At 47.5% G+C, this 24,821-nt stretch overlaps 1 protein-coding gene and 1 pseudogene across 6 annotated transcripts in view; one reads left to right on the plus strand and one right to left on the minus strand.

Moving 5' to 3' along the window:
- Positions 1-234: 234 nt before the first annotated feature.
- LOC135970486 (large ribosomal subunit protein eL34-like) lies at positions 235-4,952 on the plus strand (annotated as a pseudogene).
- Positions 4,953-20,366: 15,414 nt separating this feature from the next.
- FARS2 (phenylalanyl-tRNA synthetase 2, mitochondrial) overlaps positions 20,367-24,821 on the minus strand; it is a 516,796-nt gene continuing 512,341 nt past the window's right edge. For all 6 annotated transcript variants that reach the window (XM_015449928.4, XM_065544477.2, XM_045389943.3 and 3 more), the window contains one exon: positions 20,367-20,658. In XM_015449928.4, the coding sequence (XP_015305414.3) occupies positions 20,520-20,658 (139 nt within the window). In that variant the 3' untranslated portion in view covers positions 20,367-20,519. The remainder of the gene's footprint in view (positions 20,659-24,821) is intronic.

Raw genomic sequence — 24,821 nt, forward strand, 5'->3', positions numbered from 1 at the left:
TCCCTCTGGTGCCTGGGGTTTCCTGCTCAGGCTTCCCTTGCAGACCCACAGGAGGCGGGAGGAGGCTGCTCAAGAAATTCTCATTGCATCAAAGCACAGCCTCACCCTCTTTAGGCTGAGCAGTTTCAAAGTGTGGACATATCAAAGGGAACGAGGGCTGAGTGAAATCCTGGAATAGACGAAGGGGGACACAAGCTCTGGTAGACACCCAGTGACTTGTGTAGGAAACGGGAGATGAGGTACGGGAGCATAAAGGCACTCTCTTCTGACGGCTTCCATTTCCCAGGAAAGTTGGGAATGGGAGCCAGCTCCCCTCGAGTGAGAGCAGGAGGAAGGAATATTGGAGGCTCCAGGACAGAAGAGTATGAGCTGATATCCAGGAAAAGGAGGCGCCTGCTGATTTAAAAACTGCAGTGGAATTGGCTGGAAATAATTAGGGGCCACTGAGGTTCAGTCAGCAATGCAGAGTGCCACCCATTGGCATTGGCTGGGCTTTTTCTCCAGGCTGTTTGGGTTCACACGTGTAGGTGGGTGCAGAGATGCAGACAACAGGGGAGGGGTTTTTCTAGGCAAGCATGAGAGCGACAAGCAGGGCAACTGAGTTGTAAGTGTTTGCCAGGGACTGCTTAAAATGATGGAATGTGGCTTTACAGTTTCAGGTTTTATGTTTAAGTCTTTAATCCATTTTGAGAAAACACAGGGAAAAAGCTTATTGGTATTAGCCTTGACAATGATTTTTAGACATGATCCCAAAAGCACAGGCAACAAAAGCAAACAGGTGGGATTGCACCAAACTAAAAAGCTTCTGCACAGCAAAAGAAACAAAGAGTGGAGAGACAGCCTGTCAAATGGAATGAGATATGTGCAAACCATATATCCTATATGAGGTTAATGTCCAAAATATATAGGAAACTCAAACAACTCAACAGCGAGAAAGCAAATAACTTCATCAAAAATGGACAAGTAACCTAAGTGGACATTTCTCAAATGAAACATATAAATGACCAACAGGTTTGTGAAAAAATGCTCAACATCACTAATCATTGGGGAACTACAAATTAAAATGAGATATCACCTAACGCCTTGAGAAAGGCTATTATCAAAAAGACCAAAGGCCGGTGTCGGTGAGGATGCAGAGAAAGAGGGACCCTTGTACTGTTGGTGGGAATGTGAGTTAGACCAGCCATTATGGAAAACAATTTAGAGGTTCCTCAAAAAAGTAAAAATAGAGCTACCATGTGATCCAGCAATCCCACTACTGGGGATATATCCAGAGGAATGAAATCAGTATCTAGAAGAAATATCTGCACGTCCACGTTTGTTGCATTATTATTCACAGTAGCCAAGACATGCCATCAACCTCTAAGTGTCCACTGATGGATGAATGAATAAGGAAAATGTGGTATATGCACACATGTGATATATATACTCCACATCCTCACTAACACAACAGAATACTACTCAGCCTTAAAAAAAACATTTCCAACAACATGAATGAACCTGGAGGACATTATGCTAAGTGAAATAAGCTAGACTCAGAAAGACAAATACTGCATGATCTCACTTATATGTGGAGTGTAAAAAAGTTGAACTTTATAGAGGCAGAGAGTAGGATAGTGGTTACCAGTGCCCTGGGGTGAGAAGAATGGGGAAATGCTCATCAAAGGGTATGAAGTTTCAGTTAGACAGGAGGAATGAGCTCTGGAGACCTATTGTACATCATGGTGGGTATAGTTAATAACAATGTATTGTGTTCTTAAAAATTGCTAAGAGAGGCCAGGTGCAGTGGCTCACGCCTGTAATCCCAGCACTTTGGGAGGTGGAGGCAGGTGGATCACGAGGTCAAGAGATCGAGACCATCCTGGCGAACACGGTGAAACCCCGTCTCTACTAAAAACACAAAAAAATTAGCCAGGCGTGGTGGCGGACGCCTGTAGTCCCAGCTACTCGGGAGGCTGAGGCAGGAGAATCACTTGAACCCGGGAGGTGGAGCTTGCAGTGAGCCGAGATCGTGCCACTACACTCCAGCCTGGGCGACAGAGTGAGACAACGTCTCAAAAAAAAAAAAATGCTAAGAGAGTAAATCTGAACTGTTCCTCCCACAAAACATGACAGGTATGTGAGATGGTAGATGTGTTAATTGGCTTGATTGTGGTAATTATTTCACAATGGATATGTATATCAAAACATCATGTTGCTTGTCATAAATGTAAACATTTTTTGTCAATTACACTTCAATAAAGCTGGGAAAAAAGAGAGTTCATTCAAATGAATGCCACATGAAATACACCCCACTATGTAATTTTTTAATGATGGAATATGGGGTCTTTTCATTATAAGTTCTTTTGTGGCATTTGATTGGTTACCATGTCCATGATTACTAACTTTTTTTTTTGTTTGTTTGTTTTGTTTTGACACAGAGCCTTCCTCTGTCGCCCAGGCTGGAGTGCAATGGCATGATCTTGGTTTACTGCAACTTGAGTAGCCGGGATTGCAGGCACCTGCCACCACATCCAGCTAATTTTTGTAGTTCTAGTAGAGATGGGGTTTCTCTGTGTTGGCCAGGCTGGTCTCAAACACCTGACCTCAAGTGATCTGCCCACCTCAGCCTCCCAAAGTGCTGGGATTACAGGCGTGAGCCACTGCACCTGACAGTAATAATATTTTTTAAGTAGGAATATTTTTAAGTAGGAAAAAAATGTAAAGCAGATGCTGGTCAGATTAAGAATGAGCCGGTCCCAAGAGATAGTCCATGGAAGCACGCAAGACTTCATCCTGCACCTTTGACTCCTGGGGCAAAGGAGTCACCGGGACACAGGGTGTGAGGCGCACCCCTAGAATCGCCAGCACCTCCAAATGGGTTTTTTGGTCAGAGTTTGGCTCTCCAGGGCACAGCTTCCACTCTTCCTAAGATAGAGTCCACTCCACTCTTAGGTAAAATGTGAGTTAATATACCAAAGACAGGCAGGGGGAGAGGCTGGCCATCTGTGATGGGTTGGTTTGTGTCCCCCAAAATTCACTGCTGCAGTCCTGATCTTCTGAAGTCTTTACGGGGGTGGTTAAGTGAAAATGAGGCCGTGAGGATCTGTCCTAATCTAAAATCGTTTGTGTGCATGTGTATATTCATTGTAGCACTATTCACAATAGCAAAGACATGGAATCAACCTAAATGCTCATTAATGGTAGACTGGATAAAGAAAATGTGGTGCAAATACACCATGGAATACTATGCAGCCATAAAAAGAACAAGATCATGTCCTTTGCAGGAACATGGATGGAGCTGGAGGCCATTATTCTAAGTGAACTAACACAGGAACAGAAAACCAAATATCACATGTTCTCACTTGTAAGTGGGAGCTAAATGATGAGAACACATGGATACATAGAGGGGAATAATGCACACTGGGGCCTATCAGAGAGTGGAGGGTAGGAGGAGGGAGAGGATCAGGAAACATAACGAATGGGCACTAGGCTTAATATACCTGGGTGATGAAATAATCTGTACGACAAACCCCCATGATACCAGTTTACCTATGTGGCAAACCTGCATTTGTACCCAGGAACTTAAAATAAACATTTTAAAAAGAGGCAGTTAGGATACAGACATGTAGAGAGGGAAGTCTGCAAGCCAAGGAGAGAGGCTGCAGGAGAATCCAAACCTGACACTTTGATCCTGGACTTCCAGGCTCCGGGACGATGCAGCAATAACCTTCTGCTGTTCATTCCCCCAGTGTGTGTAGCTTCCTTACAGGAACCCCAGCAAATGCATACATCATCCAGACTAGGTAGGCCATTTTTCTAAAATATTACTAAACTATGTCAAATATTTAAACACTGTTTTGTAAAATACAAGCTGAAGTGTTTGAACAACGTTTCCTCATTTGCACATTTATGCGCCAGTGAATTGCTGGTTGACATATTCATAGGTTTCAGCATATGGCTTCTAGTGCATTTCATATATGTTTGGTTTCATCACACTGAATTCTGTTGTCACTTACATTAAGTCCCCAAAAGACCTTTTCATGAAATGTTACGGAGAGATCATGAAATAATGAAATCAGATAAATAAACAATTGAATCTGGTGAATCCAACCAAAATTAAAAGTTGTCATATTAGGGTCGCGTTTGTACTATTTTGAGTGATAGCAACATATTATGGAATGAGACACAAGATGCATTCCTAATTATATGTGTCTGTGCACGTGTGTGTGTGTGTGTGTGTGTGTGTGTGTGTGTGCGCGTGTTGATGTATCAACTCTGGACCAAAAAAATGTTTTCTTAAATAACTATCTGAAGGCAAATAGTTCTCCAGTTAAATAGTTCTTCAAATAGTTAAGAAACTATTTAAAGTTTCTTAAAGAACTATTGGAAAGTGGATAAGAACAGGCAGAAACGGGAAGAGTGTCCATCTGTAAGGGATGAGGATTTGCCTGGCTTTCCACTGGGGCTGATGTAGAAAGTAGAGCCTCTCTCACTGCCTTGAGGGCTCAGCAGAAGAGAAGGGATTCCTAAAAGGCTGGAAAACGAGGAGGGAAAGGAGCAGGTCAAAAGGAGCAAGTGAGCGCTTCCGGATATGTTGTTGTCTGCAGGCACTTAGAACGGTCCGGCGTTTGACATACTGTCGTAGGCTTTCCTAAAATACAGCCTTTAACAAAACTAGGCTGCCCTGAACCCCTGGTAATGGAATTGTTTACCTTTATACCAAGAAGGTTGGGAAAGCACCAACATCTGCAGGTGGCATGTGCCCAGGCAGACTTCGAGGGGTTCGTGCGGTAAGACCTGAAGTTCTTATGAGATGGTCCAAAGCGAAGAAACATGTCAGCAGGGCCTGTGGTGGCTCCATGTGTGCTAGATGTGATCGTGACAGGACCAAGTGTGCCTCCCGTATCGAGGAGCAGAACATTCTTGTGAAAGTGTTGAAGGCACAAGCGCAGAGTCAGAAAGCTAAATAAAAAATGAAACTTTTTTGAGTAATAAAAATGAAAAGGCCTAAAAAAAGAAAGGAGCAAGGGGGGAGCTCTTAAAACCTGTGTATAAATTCCCCCAGGTCTTCAACTGACCTCTCAGCTGCCTGAGTGGGACAGAGTCCAGGGAAACTTTCAGAAGGAGCCAGCTGGAGTGCTGAGGAGACAAGGGAGGAACCAGAAAATACGATGTAGTAAATCTCAAAAGGTTGACATTTTGGGGAGCATGTTCTCTGACTACAGTGAAATTAAACTAGAAATCGACATCTTGAAAATCTCCAAAAAGCTACAGTGGGCATTACTGGGCAATTGATGAGCTTTGATTATGGGCTGAGGATTCAGGTAATAATATCGTATCGGTGTTAAGTCTCCGGATTTTGGTAATTACACTGTGGTCATGTCCAAGATGGTCTTTGTTTCTGGAAAATACACACTGGAGCATTTAGAGGTAAAACGGCACAGTCTGTGGGGGGCGGGGGGAGAGGGAGAGAGAAGGGAGGAGGACGGAGAGAGAGGAGTGAAAAAGCAAACAGCATAAAATGTTAAACAATTGTTGAACCTGGGTAAATAGTATATGGGAGCTCTTTGTACTATATTTGCAACTTCTCTGAAATTTTAAAATTATATCAAAATTTACCCTTAAAAAAAACAAAAGAATATCTAACTGGCATCCTGTTTTGCTTCTATTTACTTCTGGAATTGTCTGTATAGGAGATTAGAGGTAAGAGCTTCCAAAGTGCTCCACCCTCACACCCAGCTGGGAGGGGCCGTGAATGGTACCATGGGGATGGTGGCCAAACAGCAGACAGGGGCTTTGTCACCTAGCGCAGAGGGCAGACCAGGTCCCCACAGCGCCAGCCCGCTCCTGAGCACCACCTCACCATTATTGGGTTTCTAAGTGGACAGCAGCAAGGTCCTTGTGCTAAACTGCAAAACACATCACAGAGCCCAGAGGCAAGGATTAGTGTCCGCTAGACAAAGGACCAGCTGCGATTATCATCTTGTTGAACGTTTAGAAACATCGAGATAGGAAAGGTGAGAGAGTAATTGTCTCTGAATAATGAGTTTTTCTGCGGTGGCAGTGGTGCGGGGCGTTCAGCGGAGGCTGAAGAGGGGAGAGAAAGTTGCCAACCATGAAGAACGCTTTAGAGAGCAATGTTGACTTCGCGATCTGCCCGTCTTAGCATTTCCTGCACATCCCCCACGCACCACACTCCTCAGACAGGTTCTCTTCTGTCTTTGAAGCAGGCATTAGCTCTGCACATGCTGGTGGTCCTGAAGCGCCTCTCTGCCACCTTCCTGTGTTTGGGAGAATCCCTCCTCCTGTGTCTCAGCAGGAGGCAGGGACTGACTCCCACAGCAGAAGACAAAATGCCAGGGACTTGCTTCCTCAGCCTTCCTTGCAGTGTAAGGTGGGATGTGAGGCAGCCAATCAGATGTGTTTGCCCAGAGTCCCAGGGATCCCCAAGGCCCTCTCTCGGGCAGCTAGCACAGCTGCAGGCCCTGGAGACCCTGGGTCAGCAGTGCAGGTGCAGCACCCAGCAACTGGGACCCTCAGTGGCTGCAGAAGCAGCGTCCCTGAGGAGCGGTCACGGGCATGGTTCCCACACAGCTAGCCGCTCTGCGACTTGCCAGACATCATGTGTACAATCCAGTGACATTAAATACTTTCTCAGTGTTGTGCAGTCATCACTAGTATCTAGTTCAGGACTTCATCACCCAAATGGAAACCCCGTATCCACGAAGCAGCCGCTTTCCTTCCTCCCTTCCCCACTCGGTCCCTTGCAACCACTAGTGCATTCTGTCTCCATGGATTTGCTTTTTCTGGATGTTTGATATGAATGGAATTACGTGGTCTGACTTCTTTCCTTGAGTGTTTTCAAGCCCCATGCATGTTGTAGCATGTGTCAGAGCTTCAGTCCTTTCTACAGTCAAACAATATCCCATTGCATGGATATATTACATTTTGTTTACCCATTCATTTGTTGATGGACAGTGGGTTGTGTCCAGCTTTTGGTGATTGTGAATAGAGCTGCTATGAATATTCATGTACTAGTTTTTGTTTGGAGACCTATTTTCCATTCTTTCGGGTATAGACCTAGGAATGGAATTGCTGGGTCATGTAGTGATTCTATGTTTAACTTGCGGAGGAACTGCCAAGCTATTTTCCCCAGTATCCTTTTAATACATTATTTTCTCCTTAATACAATCAGAGTTTGTTTCTGTTGTTTGCAACTAGGAACCCTGACTGATACCTTATTCCCACCTTACTGATGGGAAACCTGAGGCTCAGGGAAAGACTGAGTGGTTTGTCCAAGGCTCCTGACTGGATCCAGGCTACAAATCCCTTAACAGTTTGCTGCTGAGACTCTAGGACAGTGAGATTCCCTTTGCGTCTTACCTCCTGCATAAATAATATGGTGCGGTGGTTCCCAACGGGGGTCCCTGGAGGCCAAGGGTGCCATGAATTATTGACCAGGGTCTGGGAGCTATTTTGAATATTTCACTAAGTGTAATGGAAAACCTCCCACTTTCGCACGATGAAGCTGTTCAAGCTACCTAAAATGTCAAGTTTCTTTGCTTTTGGCAGAAATTAAATCAACCCATGGTGGTAATAAGAGTTACTGCCTGCTGATCAGACTCTGGCTCTCTAGCTGGCAGTTATGTATATCTTTGATTAATTTTAAAAATTGGAAAATGAATAAATTATTACTTAATAAATGAAGTTGTTTGGTGAATGAAAATCTTTTAAAACATGGGGTCCACGGGGAGAGAAATCAGACATGAGTGTCTTGGTGACAAGAAAGTCATCAAAGCATTGAGAACACGTCCTTGGCTGTCTCCTGGGGCTCTGGGCCTGAGAGTCTTGATTCTGCCAACGACAGCTCAGACCTTGTGCAAGTGACCGTGGGTGTCCCCTTCTCTGCCACAGAGGGGCTGACTTACTGCTGCTAAGCTTCCTTCCAGCTGTGGTGTCCTGTGATTCTAACCCACCTATGAAGTGAGGCAGCGATGAAGAGGGGGGATAATTCGTTTTTTCTAGGTGGCTGTGGGGCGGATTCCCAGGGAAGCCAGAAGCTGAGCTGCCCGCAGGACACAGCAGTGACCAGAGATGGGAGGTCCTGCACAAACCCCAGTCTCTCTCTCCAGACCCCTTCTCCTGCTGTATCCTCTGGCTTGCAGATGGTCACTTTCCTTCACCCCTCACCTCTTCCCTCACCCACATCCCACCAGGCCATTGCCAGGCCCTTTCTGTCTCCGGAGGTCTGTCCTCTGGATCAACACCTCTCTGTCCCCAGGCTGTCTCCCACAGGGTCCCCAGCCGGGCTCTGAACCTCAGGCTGGGCCTCTGAGCATTCACCACCTACTTCCCTGTCCAGCATCACAGAACCCTGATATCTTTGTGTTGTCTTTGCTAACAGTGGTGTGGTCACATCACAACTTACTTCGTATAAGGTAAGCAAGTAAGGTAAGCCATGAAGCAGCCGTGACACCTGCCCTCCCAGCACACCTCTCACCATCCTTCCTAAAGCCTGCACCAGCCACGGGGAGCCATCTGCGGCCTCCCGGATGGCCAGGCAGTTCCCGGCCTCCAAGCCTTTGGGTCATCCCTAATTGCTTTCTTGACATTTAGTTTGAAAGAGTGACAAAGTGACATTTTAACTCCTGGCGATACATACTGGTCCTGATGACAAATACAGTCAGCCCCAGTGGGCTTCTGTGTGATTTTGAACCCGCCCCTCCACCTCTCTGGGTGCTGAATACACTCATCACCTGAAAGAACATTTACCGCCTACTTAACCGTGAGCTACGGACATAAATAAATTAACGTTTGTAAAGAGCCTCAGAACGTTCAGAGGAACGGTACCCAGCAGTGAGTAAACAGCTCCGTGAAGTGCCAGCTCTGGAGGGCAGCCTTGCATGTCGTGAATACCAATGTCTTGACTGATGAACCCACAAACAGGCATTCATCAGTCAAAGACAATGGTCTGTCAACTCTTGCAGTTCACGCCCTGCGTGGGCATCAGACCTGAGATTTACTGCTTGATGGGGTTATTTAATATCTACCCAGAGATAGCGTCAGATCCCACAGCGGGAGGGCTCAGTCTGGAAGAGTGGCCCTCAGTCCTCAGACACCAGTCGTGGGGCCAGGCCTCCAGAGCCTCCCACCCATTGGCTTCAAGTTGGGGTTCCTACAACTCCCACTTTGTGTTTGATTAACTTGCTGGAGCGACTCACAGAACTCAGGGAAACACATTTACCAGTTTATTTTAAAGAATGTCGCAAAGGATACAGATAAAGAGATGCACAGGATGCGGTGCCCAGAGCTTCGGTGCCCTCCCTGGGCGCGCCACCCTCCAGGAGCCTCCATGGGTTCAGGTATCCGGAAGCTCCCGGACCCCGTCCTCGTGGGTTTTTATGGAGGCTCCGATGCACGGGCATGCTTGACAACCACGTGGAAATGTGACTGGACAGAAAGCGTGTGATTTAAACCCAGCAAGGCCGACCTGCTCAGACTTTTCTTGGCCTCTGTAAGCGGCATTCCTTCCTCTAGGGTATGGGGCAGGACCTTCTGTGGAATGAGGGCTTTTTGATCCACAAACAGATTAGCATCCCGCCATGGGCAAGTGAGAGAAAACAGGAGAAGGTCAGAAAGAGAGATTCTGTTTCCTGAGTCCTAAAGCACCCCAGCATTCTAACAAGGAATGTGGGCATTGGGAGCCAGGAACCTGGACCAAAACCAATACGCATATCCTACCACCACAGGCCTTCTGCGATGCGACGTTTTCCAGACACTTCCCAGACCTCAAACCCCTTCCATCTTCCTTTCACAGTCGACTTCTCGGGCCTGATGCTAGCAGCTTTTGCACACACTGTGCCATTTAACTCTTACATCAGCCCAGTGTCCCAGCCTGCAGATGTGGCTCAGGGAGCTTAGTGGGTGCTCAAGGACACTGTATTTGAACTTGAACTGCCCGACTCCAAAGTCCTAACTCTTCACTACTTTGCTAGACTTCCTGTTTTCATCCTGAAATGTGCTTGAGGCAACCCTATGAAACAGTGTTTCTCAGGTCTGTTGCCCACATACAGCATGAACTACCAGAGCTCACAGGCCCTCTTCTGGCCTGGAGTGAGTCCCCAGCAAATCCCAGTTAGAGCCTGCTGGGGATGCAGGCACGGAAAAGGCCAGGCAGCGGGGTGCTCTGTCCCAGGCTGGAACAGCACAGCCAAACCACGTCAGAGCCAGTCAGCCCCGAGGTGTGAGGCAGGGAGGCTGGGCTTGTTTAACTTTCTCTCTCCCAGGGTTCTGTGGTGCCTGTCTGTAGGGGACAGAGAAGCTCTGTGAGCTCGTTGTCCCTGTGCTATTAAAAGGCCCTGCAGACGGTGCCACCTGGGCGTGGGGGTGATTAAGGCACAGCGACAGCAGGTTGGCCTGCTGCCCTGGCCAGGGAGCGGTGCTTTGCCAGGCATTGTTTCCCTCATCAAACGGGGGAAACAGGTGGCTGGGCCCAAAGTGCTTCCCTCTGACGGGGGTGCTGCTTCACTCCCATCATCTAGGTCTGAATTAATCCCAGAGCAGCCTTCTCCAGGTGGGCTGGGCAGGAGACAGGTGCATAGGGGAGGGAGCCGGGGAGGAAAGGAGTGAGAGGAAGGATAGGAGGAAGGAAGGGAGAGAGGGAAGGAGAAAGTTCCCTTGCACTGCCCAATGCCAGTGCTTTGCAGGGTGGGGAAATGGGAGAGGAAGGCATTGAAGATGTTACTCGTATCCAGGCTTCCTTTGGGATCATCAGGATTTCCTTTGCCTGGGTCCCGATGACCTGTGACTGGCTTAAGGGGCACCATGAAATCCTCTCACATGTAGCTGCCTCATCAGAGCAGGGAATGTGGACCTGCTGGGCACAGCAGCCAACGGTGGCCACTTCCGTGCTCCTCCTCCTCCCCACTGAGTAGCAAATTCTTAGGGAATCCAGAAGACATTCTTGCCTGCGAGGGTCCAGTGCCTGGGAGCATTTGAGATCTGCTCTTCCTCTCGTTCCAGCTGTCACTGCCCTTCTGTCTCTTGTGCCCTCCAGTGCCAAGGTCATGGGCTGGCAGAGCATGTGGTCTGGACCCTCTGCGCATGGACAGGCCCTCCTCAGCTGAATTGGCCTGAACTGGGAGCCGGCAGGCTGGGCCACCCCTCTGAGTCTCGGCCATGGATTAGGGGCCAGCTCACAGGCTCTCAGCTCAGCTGCCTCTCCAGCGGCTGCCAGAACATGTCGGGGCATCTGGGTCACATGAAGGCTGAGCATCTCCTGGGGACACTAAACGTGAAGGCCCCCTTCAGCCTAAAGACACCATGAGCCCCCAGTTTACTAGCTGTGGCCACTGTCACAGGCAGGCATGGGGGGCGTCATCTGGAGAGGGGCACAGTCCGCCTATCTCGGGCACTGTATTAGATTCCTATAGCTGCCATAACAAAGCACCTCGAGCTACGTGGCTTCAAACCATAGCAATGTCTGGTCTCACAGTTCTGGAGGCCCGAGGTCTGAAATCGAGGTGTCAGCAGGACCACGTTTCCCTCTGAAACCTGTAGGAGAGGAGCCTTCCTTATTTCTTCCAGCTTCTGAGAGCTTGCTGGCAATATTTACGTTCCTTGGCTTATAGATGCTCCACTCCGATCTCTGCCTCCATTGTCACATGGCGTTCTCCACGTGTCTCTGTCTTCATGTGATCGTCTTCTAATGAGGACACCAGTCACATTGGATCAGGGCCCAGCCTACTCCAGTATGACCTCACCTTCGCTAATGACATCTGCAAAGACCCTACCTCCAAACAGAGTCACACTCTGAGGTGCTCAGGGTCAGGACTTCAACCTTTGTCTTTTGGAAGACACACAGTTCAACCCATATCCGGAGCTCTCGAGGATCTGAGGGTGAAATTTCCTTCCTCCTTCCTTGTGTGGTCTACTGGTTAAGCCTCAATGGTGAGCAGCTCAGCCTTGCATGCTCTGAAAAGAGCACAGTGCTCCAGCTCCCCTGAGCGCATGGGTTGCCTGGGGCCTTGTTAAAGGCAGATTCAGACTCGGCTGGTCTGGGGAGGGGCCCAAGACTCTGCATTTCTAACAAGCGCCCAAGTGATGCTCAGGCTGCTGGTCAGTGAACCACACTTAAATAGCAAGGAGCTAGCCCATGAAAACTTCCCAAGGAGTCAGGCCCCTCCTGCCCCAGAGGAGAGTGGAGGACTGCAAGGGTCAAGTGCTAGAAGGAAGGAAGCAAGCAGAATACTGCAGTTTAACAGGCAACAGAAAACGGTATCCCTATTACAAGTGCATAGTCAAATCTGCTCCAAGCCCCAGGCTGGGAGCTGCCATCTGAATTATCTATAGCCAAATCCCTAGCAAAGACACAGGCTGAGTTGCCAGGGAGACCTCAGGGGAGGTCCATCACTTCCGCCTGCTTCCACCTTTGTCCCAATTCAATCAACTCCCACGCTTTTATTTCTCTTGGGAAATACTTTAGAAATGGGGTTTTTTTGGGTCATATGGTAAATGTATGCTTAACTTTTTAAAACAACTTTTTATTACGCATAATTCCCCTACCATAAAATTCTCCCTTTTCTAAAATGTGTGATTCAGTGGCATTTAGTAGATTCACAGAGTTGGGCAACCATCACCATGGTCTAATTCTGGGATACTTATGGATTAAAGACTTAAATGTTCGACCTAAAACCATAAAAACTCTAGAAGAAAACTTAGGCAATACCATTCAGGACATAGGCATGGGCAAAGACTTCATGACTGAAACACCAAAAGCAACGGCAACAAAAGCCAAGACAAATGGGATCTACTTAAACTAAGGAGCTTCTGCACAGCAAAAGAAACTACCATCAGAATGAACAGGCAACCTACAGAATGGGAGAAAATTTTTGCAATCTACCCATCTGACAAAGGGCTAATATCCAGAACCTACAAAGAACTTAAACAAATTTACAAGAAAAAAATCAAACAACCCCATCAAAAAGTGGGCAAAGGATATGAACAGACACTTCTCAAAAGGAGACATTTATGCAGCCAACAGACACATGAAAAAATGCTCATCATCACTGGCCATCAGAGAAATGCAAATCAAAACCACAATGAGATACCATCTCACACCAGTTAGAATGGTGATCATTAAAAAGTCAGGAAACAACAGGTGCTGGAGAGGATGTGGAGAAATAGAAATGCTTTTACACTGTTGGTGGGACTGTAAACTAGTTCAACCATTGTGGTAGACAGTGTGGCGATTCCTCAAGGATCTAGAACTAGATGTACCATATGACCCAGCCATCCCATTACTGGGTATATACCCAAAGGATTATAAATCATGCTGCTATAAAGACACATGCACACATATGTTATTGTGGCACTATTCACAATAGCAAAGACTTGGAACCAACCGAAATGTCCATCAATGATAGACTGGATTAAGAAAATGTGGCACATATACACCATGGAATACTATGCAGCCATAAAAAAGGATGAGTTCATGTCCTTTGAGGTGACATGGGTGAAGCTGGAAACCATCATTCTGAGCAAACTATCACAAGGACAGAAAACCAAACATGCATGTTCTCACTCATAGGTGGGAATTGAACAATGAGAACACTTGGGCACAGGATGGTGAACATCACACACCGGGGCCTGTGGTGGGGTGGGGGGAGGGGGAGGGATAGCATTAGGAGAAATACCTAATGTAAATGACGAGTTAATGGGTGCAGCACACCAACATGGTACATGTATACATATGTAACAAACCTGCACGTGGTGCACATGTACCCTAGAACATAAAGCACAATAAAAAAGAAAAATGCTAATTCACTTGTAACATTGTACTGTTAGAAACTAAGAGCTCCCCTGCCTTAGCTCATTTTAGCCTCACTACAATCCCATGAGTATGATTAGTACCCTCATTTTCCAAGTGGGGAAACCAAGTCCCAGAGCTCTGGGAACTGCTCAGGTTCCAGTTCATGCCTGATGCCTGAGGCATCTAACCCTCAGCAGGGCTTTTGGTTCCTCCCAGCTGGCAGGTTAGATGTGTTACCCAGGGGGTGAGGGGTGTGTGGGGTGCAGTCAGGCCCTGGTTCAAGGGCGGGTGCTGGTCTCACACCATCTGAGTGGAACGAGGCAGATGGCGGGGCTGGTGGCCTGAGAGCAGTGGGTAGAGGCTCATGGAGTCTGACTCCCATGGGTGGGAGAGGGAAGCCGTGGGCAGTTGGCCTGGCTTTGCTGTGTGGTCACTGGGTGGGAGATGGACTGAGGAAGTACTCATGCCCACCCCGCTGCTCTGGCTCAAGGGACTTTGAGAAGAAGTAGCGTGGATAAACCAGAGGCTCCACCCTCAGCCCTGGGGTCTCACCCTCTCCCTTGCCTCTCTGTGCTGTTCAGTCCACCCTATCTGTTCCCGGGATGCTGCCCAGCTGGGCAATGTCAGCAGCCCCTGATGCTCCGAGGAAACCACCGACAGCTGGGGCCACATGGCCTCATTGTTTCTCTCCCTTTGTCTTTGCAGGCCTGGCTTGCACCCTAGACGCCTCCAGCTCCACCCTGCAGCTTCATCCATGAGCTGTCACTCTCCTGGAGAGAGCTCCATGCCCCAGGTGTTCCATCAGCTCGAGGCTGACCTAATCCCCAGAGCCCTCTCAGACCCACTTCTCTGCCCATCTCTTCTGGGAAATCTGCTCCCTCAGCTCTGAGCTGCCATCTCCACTTAGGAGCTGCGCTGCTCATTTGGTTGTGAGATGTAGCGAGTCATTTTCTTCTTCTATTGTGGCATAATTTGCATACAGCGAAAGGCATAGATCTTAAAGTCTAGAGTTTGATGAGTTTGGACAAATGCATTCATCTGTGTAACCCACAATCCTATGAAGACAAGAACATTTCTGGTCAGATGTGGTAGCTCATGCCTGTAATCCCAACACTTTGGGAGGTTGAGGGAGAACTGATGGAAGCCAGGAGTTTGAGACCAGCCTGGGCAACACAGTAAGATCCTGTTTGAGAGAGAGAGAGAGAATTGCTATTTGGGAATCTGGGCAGCCTAGCCAAAAAAAAAAAAAAAAAAAGAGAGAGAGAGAACATTTCCCATCACCTGAAAATTTCCCTTGTTCCCCTTTACAGTAAATTCCTTTCCAGCCCCAAGTGACCTCTGATCTGTTTTTTGTCACTGGAGATTACTTTTATCTCTTCTGTAACTTCATAAATGCATTTCCCCACTGACAAATAATGTTGACCATCTTTTCATCTTACTGGTCATCTACAATCTTTTTGTGAAGTATTTTTTCAAGTCTGCCCATTTTTTCAAAATGGTTTTTAAAAACATTATTATCAAGTTGTAGGAATTCTTTGTATATTCTGGATATAAGTCAAATATATGTGTTACAAATATTTTTTCCCAATCTGTGGTTTGCCTATTCATTTTCTCAATAACATATTTCAGAAAGCAGAAGTTTTAAATATGGAAAAAGTTCAGTTTATCATCTTTTTCTTTATTAATGTTTTCTGTGTCCTTTCTAAAATATCTTTGCCTATCCAAGGTCAAAAAGATGGTCCCATATGTCTTTTTCTTTAAGCTATGTAGTAAGTTTTTGGCTTTTATATTTAGGTCTGTGTGCTGACTCGAATTAATTTTGTGTGAAGTAGGGTGTCGAGATTTTTCTTTCTTTCCTTATATGAATAACCCATTGCTCCAGCATCATTTGTTGAAAAGGCCTTCCTTTCTCTATAGGACTGCTTTGGCATCCTAGTTATTTCTCATTAATAATAAAGTATAGATGGCATCAAATGATTCACTCTTGCTACATTAGCAGCTGTTTAAAAATAGATGTCAAAGTTTCCTTTATACTAATGTCAAGCTCATACGTGTGCATTGTGAGGTCCTTTCTTGATTGGGAGAGCAAGGGCGAGTTGTACTCTCCACACAGCCATGGGTGCACCTGTGTCCTGCACGTGAGCTTCTAACAGCTAAGGGTGCAGCAGGAAGCACAGGCCGGGAAGTGTAGCTCTAGACAGTGTAATGCAATGATTTCCTTTTCAGATGGAACCTTTTGTTTAACCAGTCTCAAGAGCCCACCTTGATTTTTCTTGTTGAACTCAACATTCTCTCCGTTGTTTTGCATGTGAGAGCGTGCTACGTCCTTCCTAAGGCTTACATCCAGAATAGACAGACACTCTTCACTTGGGGGAGGGAAGGCTGTGGAGGGCAATGCACTGCTCGTATTCATAACGTTCCCATTTGTCTTGCATGCCTGGCAGACACACGGCATGGAGGGAAGGCTGTGGGCTTTAGTCTCAAGGAGAAAGGACCTTAAATTCTATCTCCAAAACCCACTGAGGACTCAGGCCTGGTCCTCGGGCCTCATGTTCCCAACTCCCAAGTAGACACATGGTGGCTACCTTTTGTGGAGTTTTTGTGAGGTTAAAACGAGATGCATCAAGTTTTACACACACGATTTCCCTACTCCTTGCTGAGCCATTCACACTAGGGCCAGAGATTGTAGCCTCCATTTTAGGGCTGAAGTGCAGGCTCAGGGATGTTAATGACTCATCTGTGGCAGAGCTGGGTTTAGACCCCCGCTGTGGCCTTGGGCTTGGTCCGGGGCTCCGAGGAGCATTCCTGCTCCGCTCTCCTCCTGAGCACAGCCCCTGAGCTGTCGTTTCTTATATATGAAAAAAATAGAACTTCCAGTGTTGAGGGGCTTCCTTTTCCATTTCTTGGCTGCCTGACCACCAGCCACCGCTGGGAGTATCTAGCCCCGGTTGAGCTTTGCTGACTTGTTCAGGACCTGGGCACAGCCAGGAGCAGAGCAACCCGGGGAGGGGAAGAAGACACAAATGGCTGTTGAGCCTGCAAGGCCCTCTCTCCACCCGAGGCTCCAGCTGGTCACAGAATTCATTCCCACGACAAACCCAATTGCTGGTGCCTGCTGGCCCCAGTCTTGCTGGCGTCTTTAGAGGCCTATCACAGGGACGGGTAACACATGTGCTAGAAGGATCCTTGGTCCCCAGCTCCAGGATGTGGGCTCCTAGACCATCCTTACCAGGAGAGAAACTCTCTACGTAAGGTTGTCCTCTTACGTCACTGTATCTTGAAGCACCAGACAACAGGGCTGCAGGGAAACTTCTCCAAAAGACCATGCAGTTGCAAGAGTCAAGCCTGAGGGCCCTTTAGGAAGGGCTCTCCAGCACATCCCAAGGCGCTGCAGCCCCAGCCCGACCTGTCCTGACCCCCGTGGTGGCCTTCCACCTAAAAACACCCTCAGGATCTCTGCCGCAATGTGGTGTTTGGAAAAATGCCTGGAAACCCCAGTTTGAGGCCCAGCTCTACAATACTTCACTGTCCCTGTGCCCTTGGGGAGGTCACTTTGTCGCTCTGTACTTCGGTGTCCTCGCGTGTAGACGGGGGAACACGTGGATGCCCCGTGGCATCTGTTCCAGTTTGGATGGTTCACGCGTCCATCATTTTCTCCCTGAATAATGATCAGAGCAGTGTCCCTTCCTGACAGCTTATCAGGTGCCGGGTTCTGTAGCAAGAGCAGTGCGCGATGTCTCACACAACCCTCGCCACAGCCTCTGCAGCAGGCACTATTATCATTCTCATTTGACAAAGGAGGAAACTGAGCATCCCGGAGGGTCACAGCCATAGCGCTGGTATTGGTCACCACCATGCTGTCCTTCCTGTGGGACTCATGTGTTTCTTGAACTGCAAAGTGATTCCATCGAATGGATTAATTTACCTTTCTTCTTCCTCGTTCATTATTTATTTTCCTGTGGGAGTCACATGAAAAAGTCAAGAGCTGTATGTCCCTTTGGCTCTTTGATGGTAGGGAAGGCTCACTTTTGGCACAAGTGCTGGTCAGAGTGGACCCTGAGGGGGTTCTGCACAAGCCCTCGTAGAAACAGAATGAAGGTCTAGGGAGCAAGAGAGAGGAGAGGCACAGACCCTACAGTCAACCCACTACTGTTTACACAGATTTTCTTTTTTTTTTTTTTTTTGAGACAGGGTCTTGCTTTGTTGCTCAGGCTAGAGTGCAGTGGCACAATTATGGCTCACTGCAGCCTCCACCTCCTGGGCTCAATCAATCCTCCCACATTGGCCTCCCAAGTAGCTGGGACTACAGGGGCATGCCACCATGTCCAGCTGGTTTTTAACATTTTTTGTAAAGACAGGGTCTCACTGTATTGCCCAGGCTGTAGACAGACATTCTTAATGTGGAGGCTGTGGACTTGAGTGTGAGGCCTGCCATCTCCTGTGTATGTACCTTAAGTCACAGATGAGACAACAGAGGCCTGAAGAAGTCACGGCTTAAGTCATGGCCAACTCCTGTGACTTCTTCAGTCCTTTGTTCCCTCACTTGTAAGATTTAAATAACAGTCGATTACACCTCATGGAGTGTTAAGGGGAGTGTTCAAGAAAGGCCTCTGTGAACCCTTTGGAATGTCAGCCCTACCCCAGGACCTTAGTATAGGGTTTGGCGCAAATATAACGTCACGTAACAATGTTTCAGTCAACAACAGATGGCGCAGGGGATAGTGATAATACAGTACTTGTTGCTATAACTTTTCAGTTTAGAAACACAAATAACATTTGTTACAAGTGCCTACAGTATTCAGCACAGTAACATGCTGTGTTACTCTGTTCTTGCATTGCTATAAAGAAATACATGAGACTGGGCAATTTCTAGAGAAAAGAGGCTTAACCGGCTCACAGTTCCGCAGGCTGCACAGGAAGCACGGAGGCCTCTGCTTCTAGGGAGGCCTCAGGGAGCCTTTACTCATGGCGGAAGGCAAAGCGGGAGCAGGCATCTCACATGGCAGGAGCAGGACCAAGAGGATTGTGGGGAGGGAGAGACTATGCATTTTTAAGCAACCTGATCTCATGAGAACTCACCCTCATGAGAACAGCACCAAGCGTATGGTGCTAAACCATTCACGAGGAGCTGATCTCCATGATCTAACCACCTCCCAGCAGGCCCCTCCTCCAACACTGGGGCTTACATGTAATCATGAGATTTGGGTAGGGACACAGATCCAAACCATACCACATACTGTGCAGGTCTGGAGCCTCTCGCCTGCAGCCTCTAGCAATAGGCGATGATGCCATGTAGCCTAGGGGTGTAGTATGCTCTACTGTTTAGGTTTGTATGAGTACATTCCACGGTGTTTACACAATGACAAAATCACCTATGACACATTTCTCAGAATGTTTCGCTGTCCATAGGTGACGTGTGACTGTATTTGACAAATATCGCTCAGATTCTGGGCCACAGGGCAGCATCGTGGTTTTGCATTTTATATACCTAGCTTGCTTTCTTTAAGAACATTAATAAACGCCTAATCAGTCACGGGGATGAAGGGACATCTGGAAGTGCAGCCTAAGGCCGAATCAGAAATGGCCTGCTGGCAAATGCCACGGAAGAGGAAATCACTGTCACATTGTGCCTTCCCACTCAGACCCAGTCACTTGGGGAATTGTACCTGTAGGCCCTAAAACCCCAGACAGCGGTTTGGTTCCAGGATTGGCTGTGGGACTTGGGGTATGGCTTCCTCAATTCCCTTAAAAATCCAAGGGAAGAGTCCAAATTAATCACATGGTAAGATGACATTAAAGCTGTTCCTTCCCTTAGGAAAGCAGCTGCCTACCCCCATGCCGCTAGCCGATAATGGCCACTCCTCATCAAATATTTATCCCGGCGCTTGCAGCCCTCCATCAGCCTCTAGCATCATGCCAGGGATGGAAGCTGATTATGAAAACTGGTCATGAATGAGGCAGGCAGACTACAAAGTGCCTGGGATGGAAAGGGGGGGACATCAAAGCCCCATATTCTTCCTTAAAGGTCGCCTTCTGGAAGTGGAGGCTGCCTGCTGGGAAAACTTGAAGGGAGTTTGAGGACCTGTGCCTCCAAGACTTGGGCAGCTCTCGCCCCTTTCCTTCCTCTCCAGTGCAGCGAAAGGCAGCTAAGCCCAAGTCCTGGGGCCAGAGGCCTGACTCCAAGCCATGGGTTTATGAAAAGCAAATAGATATCTTGCCCTGGCTCAAAGATGCAACTCCCTTCACATTCAAGGGGAGCGCTGGCATTTCATTAGTGCCCTCTTTGAAGCCTGCCCTTTGCAAAACTGAAAAAGAAGAGAAGGGAGGAAGGAATGGAAGTTGATTCAAAAAGCTTCCTGTATTGTATCTGGAATCTCTGATGTCCCTCTGTGTGGCTTCACTCATTACACGGGTGGAAGAGCCTGTCAGGCAAGAAATCATGCCTGGTGCTTAATGGAACCCAGGGACCAATTAACCATACTGAGCACCAACGCCAGTGGGCAGAGCACTTCTAAAAGGAATAGGAAAAGACCTTCCCTCTTTCCCCAAATAAAAGACAAATGCTATATCAACAGCTTTTCAAGAGTGATCTTTTATTTTGTGAAAGTCCTAAGACTGATCCATTTATCAAAAGATGATTGATGCCCCAGTTCACAAACCATATCTTTTTCTCTTTCAGCAAATCCTGGAACCCCAAGAGGGCTGCAGCCTGGGTGAAGTGGTGACATCAGAACCTGCCCTCCACGCCCAACCGCTGGACTACAGCCTCCTGCAAGGCCTGGTGGATGTGCCTGACCTCTCTCTGGGACAAAGTCCGTTCCATGTGGCGGTAGGTGATGCGGTAGCAGTGGCTGGTCTTGTGCGTCCTATAGAGAAGAAGAGAACACAGGTGAGTGCGGGATGAACGAGGCTGTGCCTGAAGGAGCAGTGTGGCTTGCCCTGGCCAGATCTCCCCAACTGCAGTGGAGAACTGAGGTTGGGATCCAGGTACCACTTACTGCTAATAATCTGCATCTTTTACAGGGGGAGAAGGTGATAGTCAGGGAAACATTAACTTGACTAAAGGAGGCTGCTGGTTTCCACTGGACTGGATGTATCTAAGTCCCCTGGGAAGGACGCTGACAAATTTGATTTCCTAGGCCACACTCCGGAGATTTGGATTCAGCAGGTGGGAGGTGGGACCTGGGCTTCTAAGCCTGTCCCAGGTTCCCCACGTGATTCTAACAAGCAGACAGGGTCAGGGGTCAACCCAAGTGTGCCTCCTTCATGTCATGGAAGGTAACTGTGTTTGTGAGGCACATCGCAGTATCAGCAAGGCTTGAGGCAAGGCTGAGGGACTCTCTCTCTCAGCACCCCTGTTGGCAGTCCAGGAAGCATACAGGCCATATATGCCATGTATGGGCTGTGTAGACAATTACTTTAGTCTCTCCTTTACGACATAGGTGTTGACTTGGCTTGCATGGGGCAGCTGAGTAATTCTGGAATACGTGGAGAGGACAGCAGTAGGGCCTTCTATTTGCATGGCAGGTGCTAAGACACACTGGTCAGTTGATCTCATGAGAAAGACCCCTGGACCATGAACTAGCAGGCCTGGCCCTGTCCCCAGCCTGCCTCTCACTGGCTGTGTGGCTGGGTGTCTGACATCTCACCATCTCTGAATGCTCACATTTCTCTTCTATACAATAAGGGGACCTGGTCAACTTCAGAGCCACACAAATTCCTCTTTTCCCATCCGCAGCAGCAACAACAACAACAACAACAACAACAACAACAACAACAACAACAGAGGAAACCTAATCCCTTCTTGGCCTTAGGGGAGGAAATGGAAACGGAAACAAAGTGAGGGCTCCCAGGCAGATTCCTTTCATGATGCCATCAACCAGCCCTTAGCCTAGTCAGGGAGACGCCATGTGCTTTCTGGCAGGTGAGACAGGGCTGGGCCTTCAGTAGTACCAGGGTCTTGAACAAATGGGCTTCTGGTGGAGCTGGCACCTGGGCCACTCCCACATAATCACGAGAAACTGGTAGTCCCATTGATGCCACCTGAGTCCAGAGCCTTTGCTTCCAGGGGCCTCCCGACGCTTCATGGATTGCTCTCACTGGGTTCTCTCCTCTTTCCTCTCCCTCTCCCTCATCTGAATGCCAGAGCCCTTGGCTGGGCAGAATATGCCTGGTGCGTGAGAGTCTGCCTTGGTCCTGGTCTCCCTAGTCTGCCCCTTCACCTCCCCTTCCAGTGTCTCCTCCCCTCTCCCCCGCTCTGGCTTGGTCATCTTTGTCATGCTTTTGTCCTTCCACTTTCAGGGAGGATAAGCTGCTACACTGTGCCTCACAGGGTTATGTGCATTTCAGCCAAGTATGCAGCCCCCATTTGGATCAAGCCACAGGAGGAAGTTACCACTGAGGGGCTGCGATAGGCAAGCTGGGCTGGGGGAGGAAGTTTTCTTTAGGGACTTCCTGGGGATTCCCGATAGCACATGGAGGCCTGCCCCATTCCCTCACCCAGTGTCAGCTGCCTGCTTTAGACCAAGGGAGAAATCAAATCCTCTCCCCACCTGGCTCCTTCTTTTTCAGTCCAGCTCAGGCCAATGGCTCCGCTCTGTGGACATTCCTCTGGGGTGGGGACCCTGACTCCTGGGGGAGGCACTGCTGCTCAAAGTGCCCTAAGGACCTCCCACAAAGTAGAGTCGTCTTTTCTCCTCACTCTCTGCTCCTAACAAGAGTACTCCAGGTACCATGCCCACCTAAGCCTTTCAGACACCAAAATGCAGCGTGACATAAAACCTGGCTCTGAGAGGAAAACAGAGGCTCTTCAGGAGTGGGAGCTTATGAAACCACATAGCCAAGACCCTGGCTGCCACCAAGTGCTGACCCATTCCATTCAAACTACAATTGTTCCATTTACAGTTACTTGTTTTTTGACAAGGGCACCAAGACCATTCAAGGGGGGAATGTCTTTTCAACAACTGGTACTGAGACAATGGGATATCTACATGCAAAAGAATGAAGTTGAATCCCTACCTCACACAACACACACAGACTAACTCAAAATATATTATATATCTCAATACAAGAGCTGAAACTATATCATCCTTAGAAGAAAACAGATGAGTAAATCTTCATGACCGCACAGACAAAACTTCCTTAGATGACACCAAAAGCACAGGTGAAAAAATAAAAAAAAAAGATAAGCTTGGAATTCATAAAAATTAGACATTTTCTTAATTCAAGGCATCAAGAAGGTGAAAAAGGAACACACAGAATGGGAGAAGATATTTGCAAGTCATATACCTGATAAGGGATTTGTATCCAGAACATACAAAGAACTCTTACAACTCAACAATAAAATAGCCAACAACACAGTAAAAAAAGTACAAAAGATTTGAATAGACATTTCTGCAAAGATAAACAAATGGCCAACAAGCACATGAAAAAATGTTCAACTTCAGCCATCAGGGAAATGCAAATCAAAACCGCCATGAGATACCACTTCAGGCCCATTAGGATGCCCATTTTAAAAACAAAAGGAAAATAACAAGTATTGGAGAAGGTATGGAGAAATCAGGGCCTGTTTAGAAATTGACAGGGCTCTGTAAATTATAAAGTGCTAATTGGGTGTGAGGTGAAGGTATCATTGTGGCAACTGTTATCACATTGTATTTTTTCACTGGTTCACTCTGGTTCCTCCCAGCAGAAGAGCTGGTAATACGGCACCCCTAAAAGTTATTGCCAATTGAAGATGGATGGGAAAAAAATCTGTTTTCCTATTTCTATGCACTCAGAAAAAGGTCTCTATAAGGATTCTTGGGATTCAAATAGCTTATACAGAGCATTTTGATGAGTTAGGTGTAAATGATTCATAAATACGTGGATTATGAGATAAATTCTCATAATACATACATATGAGAGAAATACTATTTAGCAGAATGTTTGTTTGGTGATTCTGTTGAATTCAATAGAATCAAGTGAAAAGCAACCAGATTTGCCTTTTCCTAACATGAATGATGACAGAGAAGGCTTCCTTTTATTTTCCAGAAACTTCTGTGTGTAGCTTTCAGATGACAGGATATACTCCTGTCTTCCTTTGTCATGTTGGAGAGCTGAGAGAATGGAGCTGGCAAGTGGTCGGGGTGGAGGACCCCAGTCTCTCATTCTTGAAGAGTCTCCCCAGGAAAGCCACAGGCACATGGAGCTGAAGATTCTTGGAGCTCATCAGTGAACAGGTAAGAAAACTGATTCCTCAAGTGAAAGATGTCCTCAGCAACCAACCCCAAGTGTCTGGACTCTACCTCTGCTGGTTCTTTTACATCACCCAATGCAGTCTCTTTTAGACCAAAAGCTTTTCAGTCTTCCATCTGCCGTGACCTACACTGTCTCTCAGTAACAGCGGCAGCAGCAACAGCAAACATTTATGCAACAGTTTTGTATACCAGGTACTGTTCTGAGGCATTCACGTACACCACCTCTTTTAAGTATCACAACCTCATTGAGTAAACAGCATTACCGACCCATTATACAGATGAGGAAACTGAGGCACAAAGAGCATAAGTAACTTACCGATGCTCACAGAGCTAATAAGAAAGTGGCAGGGCTGGATTCAAAGCTAAGCAATCTGGTGGGAATGTACAAGCCACAGTATGGTGGTTCGTCAAAAAGTTAAACACAGAATTACCACATAATCCAGCAATCCTACTCCTAGGAATATATCCTAGAGAATTGACAGCATGTGTTGAAACAAAAACCTGTCCAAGAACGTTCATAGCAGTATTATTGACAACTGCCAAAAGATGAAAATGTCCATTAATATCTGTATGGATTGGCCGGGCACGGTGGCTCACGCCTGTAATCTCAGCACTTTGGGAGGCCGAGACAGGTGGATCACTTGAGGTCAGGAGTTCGAGACCAGCCTGGCCAACATGGTGAAACCCCAACTCTACTAAAAATACAAAAATTAGCCAGGTGTGGTGGAGGGCACCTGGAATTCCAGCTACTTGGGAGGCTGAGGCACGAGAATCGCTTGAATCCTGGACGT

The sequence above is a fragment of the Macaca fascicularis genome, chromosome 4 (genome assembly GCF_037993035.2).
Source record: "Macaca fascicularis isolate 582-1 chromosome 4, T2T-MFA8v1.1".
Classification (NCBI taxonomy): Eukaryota; Metazoa; Chordata; class Mammalia; order Primates; family Cercopithecidae; genus Macaca; species Macaca fascicularis.